The sequence below is a fragment of the Anguilla rostrata genome, chromosome 12 (assembly GCF_018555375.3).
Source record: "Anguilla rostrata isolate EN2019 chromosome 12, ASM1855537v3, whole genome shotgun sequence".
In the NCBI taxonomy this organism is placed as follows: Eukaryota; Metazoa; Chordata; class Actinopteri; order Anguilliformes; family Anguillidae; genus Anguilla; species Anguilla rostrata.
Genome location: NC_057944.1, coordinates 30,093,892 through 30,099,891, shown reverse-complemented (window position 1 = coordinate 30,099,891; position 6,000 = coordinate 30,093,892). Strand labels below are relative to the sequence as shown.

General features: G+C 52.1%; 1 protein-coding gene across 1 annotated transcript in view; it reads right to left on the bottom strand.

The window, feature by feature from the left end:
* dscaml1 (Down syndrome cell adhesion molecule like 1) overlaps positions 1-6,000 on the bottom strand; it is a 130,274-nt gene that overhangs the window by 48,334 nt on the left and 75,940 nt on the right. Inside the window, exons 6-7 of the mRNA XM_064301498.1 lie at positions 3,259-3,534; positions 2,311-2,607 (exon numbers count right to left, since the gene is read on the bottom strand). Of these exons, the coding sequence (XP_064157568.1) occupies positions 2,311-2,607; positions 3,259-3,534 (573 nt within the window). The remainder of the gene's footprint in view (positions 1-2,310; positions 2,608-3,258; positions 3,535-6,000) is intronic.

Sequence of the window (6,000 nt, the reverse complement as noted above, 5' to 3'; positions counted from 1 at the left end):
CACAGCCTCTCAGCGTCTCCTGTGTCCCTCCAGCTCGTCATGGCGACAGCGATATCACTGGGACTGTCACATGGTCACAGTCAGTCTGGGACAGGATACACTGACTGTCACATGGCACAGCGATCATGGACTCACATGCACGCGAGTCACTGACTGTCCATGGCACAGTCGCATGGCGACGCGATGTCACTGGGACTATCACATGGCGACAGCGATGTCACTGGGACTGTCACATGGCCACAGCGATGTCACTGGGACTGTCACATGGCCACAGCTCGTCATGACGACAGCGATGTCACTGGGACTGTCACATGGCCACAGCGATGTCACTGGGACTGTCACATGGCCCAGCTCAACGCAGCTGTCCTGGATCCATGGGACAGCTGTCACGGGACTGTCACTGCCAAACTGTCATGGTGCAGCGGTCACTGACGTCACATGGCCACAGCTCGTCATGACGACAGCGATGTCACTGGACTGCACTGCCACAGCTCGTCATGGTGACAGCATGTCATGGATGTCACTGGCCAAGCGATGCGCAGCGATTCACTAGACAGTCACATGGCCACAGCTCGTCATGGCGACAGCGATGTCACTGGAGCTGCCACCTGACCACACCTTCACACTCTGCCAAAGTGTCACTGTCATCGCACTCCTCTCTCTCTCCTCTCTTCTGTTCCTCCGCTTCCCCACTCACCATCTCTCTCTCTCTCTTTCCCTACTTCTTCAACTCTCCTTCTCTTTCTCCCTTTCAAGCCAAAATTCAAACTGAAATATTCAAATATGTTTTATTGCCATGACCAAACAAAGGTGTAGTATTGCTGAAGTAATCATTTATGTAAGATATAAATCAACAATGAAGACATCAGCTGGTATGGTTGGACTATTATAGATTCAAGGCTGCCTTTTATAGATGAAATAATAAGACCGAAGCGTTTAAGTGCGAGAGAGCAATAGGCAGGTCCATCTTTCACGTAAATGAGGTGTCTGGAGTTGGCACCGTAAGCTGAGCGTGAGCGCGTGTTAGTTAGAACCTGTGTTCAGTGCTGTTTTTCTGTTGTTGGCTCATGTTGTTTTCGGTTTATATTGATGCTGTCTAAATGTTTTGCTACTTTCTGCCCCAATGGTACATTTTTGATCAATTGTTAAATAAAGAGCTTTGGAAAATCGTTTCTTTCTGCTTCACTACCTCTTTCCCTTTACTTCTTGCTTCCTCTTCACCCCATACATCTCTCATGCTCATTTCTCTCCCCCTCTCCCCATTTGTGTTTCCCTCTGCCTGTTTTCCATTCCCTCTCTTCCCATAATCCTTTGGAATTTTCCTTCTTCCTCTTTTCCGTGCCTCAGTCCCCTTTAGTGAGTCTAAATGCTATCCAGTCTGCCTGGCCGTGGTCCTAGTGTACTGTCCATGGTGATGATTTTGTGTCAGATCATGGCCTGGTGTGCTGTCCATGGTGCTGATTTTGTGTCAGCTCATGGCCTGGTGTGCTGTCCAAGGTGCTGATTTTGTGTCAGCTCATGGCCATGGTGTGCTGTCCATGGTGCTGATTTTGTGTCAGCTCATGGCCATGGTGTGCTGTCCATGGTGCTGATTTTGTGTCAGCTCATGGCCTGGTGTGCTGTCCATGGTGCTGATTTTGTGTCAGATCATGGCCTGGTGTGCTGTCCATGGTGCTGATTCTGTGTCAGCTCATGGCCCTGGTGTGCTGTCCATGGTGCTGATTTTGTGTCAGCTCATGGCCCTGGAGTGCTATCCATGGTGCTGATTCTGTGTCAGATCATTGTGGTGCTGCTGACTGTAATAGCAGCAGATAGCGAAGTGAGAACACAGGGAGCGAGATGGCGACAGACAAACATATGGAGGATGAGAACAAAGATCTGGCAAGTGCACGAAGGAGCAAGTGAGGTAAGAGGCAGAAAGGGAGAGAGAGAGAGACAGACAGAGACAGAAAAAGAGACGCAGGAAGAGAGAGGCTGACAGAGAGAGAGAAATAAACACGCAAGGAGCGAGGGAAGGCCGACGAAGCCGGAACGAACAGGACAAACGAAAACAGAAGGGAGGGGGGGAAAGTCGACAGAGGGAGGCGACCGACGAACGCAAACGGACAAGTGAACAGGAAACAGAAACCCCGCCCTCCCCACCCCCCTCCCCCGCCCCCCCACGACACACACACACGCACGCACGCAAGCACGCGCACGCCCACACACGGTTTGGGGTGAGGGTGGCAGGGGAGGGGAGGGGAGGGGAGGGGAGGCGGGAGGGGCAGGGAGGGGAGGTCCCTACGGCGATATTGAAAAGTAGACAGGCACCTCTTACGTTTATGCGCGCTTGGTACTCGGCGCTGCCGGCGGAGTTGCGAGCGGCGCAGCGGTAGACCCCCCCGTCGCGGATCTGCGGGCTGCTCACGTTCACGTGCGACACCGTGCTCCCGTCCGACAGCGTGTACTGGCTGGCCCGGTGCGTGGGGTCCCGCGCCACCGGCTCGTCGTCCAGCGTCCAGGTGATGGTCGGGGGGGGCGCCCCCTTGGCCGCGCACATGAGGGAGAAGGGCTCCCCCGGGGCCACCACGCGCTCGCTGAAGGAGGAGACGATGCGGGGCGTCCCGTCTGGGGATGAGAGACAGAGACAGGGGGGGGGGACCGAGTCGTTAGGGCAGGACGTCCCGCACACTGGACACTTTCGACACTCTCCTGGTAACTGCTTGAGTCCAGAGTATGGCATTAGGCATACAAAGATAAAGCAGCTATGCTGGATTTCTCTGGACTGTGTACATGCACAGATCTTATCCCTCTCTGACTGAAATGCAAAGCACTTTCCCTCTCGTGCAGTGCCCTAGTAGAGGACTCTGTGTTCCTACTATCCCTTCTACTTGAAGCAATGTTTCCATACATTCACCTACGCCCTGTTTTACTCTCTTTCAGCAATTTCTTACAAATCCTTTCGTCTTACTAATTATCCCACCATACCAAAACCCCCCACTAAAATGGGCCATTTCCCCCCATCTCGCCCCTTAAAAAGGCTTTGAAAGGTCAAAAGAGCTCCATTTCCTCTGAAAGGTCACAACCCATTTCACCCTTAGCAAAGGCCCCTTTCCCACATTTTATAAAGGGCCCTTCTCCTCTAATTATAAGGCCCATCCCCCAGCACATATAAAGGTCCCTTCTCCTCTACCTTTAAGAACCCTTCCCCAGCATTTCCCCTATAGAGTGTCCTTCCCTCCCCCCTTATGAAGGCCCTTTGCTGCAGCCCCTGCTCACCCTCCAGCAGGATGATGGAGAAGTCCTGGGCGGTCTGGCCCTTGCGGGTGGCGAAGCACTGGTAGGCCCCTGAGTGGCGCTTCTGGGCGGCGGTGATGAACAGCGTCTCGTTGTGGACCCCCTGGATGGAGAAGTGCTGGTCGGGGGCCACTGGCTCGGTGTTGCGGAACCAGGCCACGGTGAACTGGGGCGACCCCTGCACCGCGCAGGACAGGATGACCGTGCTGCTGATCCCCGTCTTCAGGTTCTTAGGGGAGAGGGTCACGCGCAGGGGGTCTGGAGAGAGAGAGAGAGAGAGAGAGAGAGAGAGAGAGAGAGAGAGAGAGAGACAGGAGTCAGCACAGGTCTTTTACAAGAGTCAATAATCTTGCCTTTGGCATCAGTCACTGGGAATAACACTGTGAATGCTACTAAAATCATTAGTGAGATTTGCCTGTGTGTGTGTGTGTGTGTGCTTCTGAGTGTATGTGAGTGTGTGTGTCTGTGTGCCTGTGTGTAAATGTCAGTGCGCAATAAGGCAGCTGGTGTTGTGTGCTGGGGGCAGTTCCCTCCATGTCCTGTCAGAGTCAGTGTGTGTGCAGCCATGATGTGCCCACTGGCCAAGCCTGCTCCCTCCCCTCCTCCCTCCCTTTCCCTCCATCCCTCTCTCTCCCCTCCCCCTTCTTCTAATTAACCCCTTTTTACAGTAGTCTCAATATGCTTCAGAGGGAGATCGTGGAGGACGGAAATACGGATTTTCTAAAATGGCACAGGATCCGTTTCTTGAACTATTTTTCAGCTCAGTCTAAAATGACAACATGAGATGAGAATACGAGACGATGTGCTCATGTAAAGAGCAAAGGGTCAATGTTCTCTTCACTGATATAAAAACAAATTAAGCCTCTCTGCTTTGTCTCATCCCTCTCCGTAAAAAGATTTTGTTCTCTTCCTGCCTGGCACTCTTTCTCTTTCACACACACACACACATATACACACGCACACACACATACACACACACACACGCACGCACACATGCACACACACACATACACGCACACACACATACATACACACACTCACACACACACACACGCACATATATACACACACACGCACACACACACACACACACACACACACACAACACACACGCACACACCACACACATATACACACGCACCACATACATCACCAGCACACACACACCACACACACACACACACACACACACACACACACACAGAGTGTGCGTATACCCTTCTCTTTATCTAAACTCCCTCTCTCCCCCTCTCTTCCTCGGCGGGTCCCGGTGACACAGACGGGGGATGGCGAGTGCGTAAAGTGCGCCGCCCCCGCCGCGTCAGCGCCGATCGCCCGCCGGGGGGGTCGCCGATCCGGAGGGGAGCCGGAGATCACTGTCCCTCCAGCTCAGGCTCAAATTCGGACGCGCTGGCATGACGGGGAGCGGAGCGCGGGGGGGGGGGGGGGGTCTCGGCCGACGCCAGACTGTTTGAACACGTCCCGGCGTGACCGTGGAGCATCGCTCTGTCTCTCCTCCTCTCTGCGAGGCTACGCTGGCACGGCAACGGCACGGCGATGGCATGGAAACGGCACGGCGGCAACGGCACGGCAACGGTGTGCCAATGGCATGGCAACGGCACGGCAACGGCAACGGCATGGCAACGGCACGGCAACGGCAAACGGCAACCGCGCTGCATCGGCGCGAGAGCGAATCAGCCCGAGAGGCAAAAAAAAATAATACGTCTGGCCGAGGTCCAAGAACAGCGCTGAAGTCCAGGCTGGAGGAGAATTCCATTACTCTGTGGCAGAAAACAGTGATTTCAGCAGAAAAAAAGGTCATTTGAGAAGCGCACCGAGACGGGTCCGGAGTTTCCTACTAAAGCACTTCCTGTTTGGAAGCCCGCGGGCGCGTGGGGTTTCTGATGGTGTAGCTGGGACTGTGCGGCGTCCTAGACGGTGTTTTGTTGGAGATGAAGACGGAAGCGACCGGCCTCTGTCTTTCATTTCTCTCCACCCTGCTGCTCCACCCTCCCACCTCCATCCCTCCATACATTCTGTCTTTCCCCAGCTCCTCCTCTATCTATCTACATCCCTCTCACCTAAAATGGTGTTAATTGCCATAATGATGGACGGGAAATGAATGGCGTTTTAACCCACAAAATGCCACAAACAGCCTTCCTCTTGAGCAACCACAAATAACACACAAATATGACATACACACGAATGCTGGAAAATGCAGATTGATTACACTAAATTTGCTTGAACAGTTATGTTTATGCTTAATTGAATTTCAATTACATATATTATATTTACAGTGCTGTGAAAATGTTCTCTCACACTGAACGGCTTCAGAACTTTAGACAAAATGTAATATCAGACAAAGGGAAATTGAGTAAACACAAAACTCTTCAAAATTATTATTTCATTTACATAATGAAAAAAACTATTACCCATATCACCCATGTGATAAAAGTACCTGTCCCCTTAGTTACTCAATCAACCAATTAACCAAATTTAATTGATAATTCCATTCAGCTGATTGAACACAGCCAGGCTTGATTGCAGCCAGCCCTGTTGAATCTAAATCTCACTGATATTGAACCCCACAATCAGAGTGAAGTAGTCAGTACAAAGTTTCTACGTGCACACCATGCCACCGTAGCAAAAAAATTCTGGCCATCTGTCTGTGAGCTGAAGCTGAAGAGTATTTGGGTTATGCAACAAAACAAAGATCCAAAACAC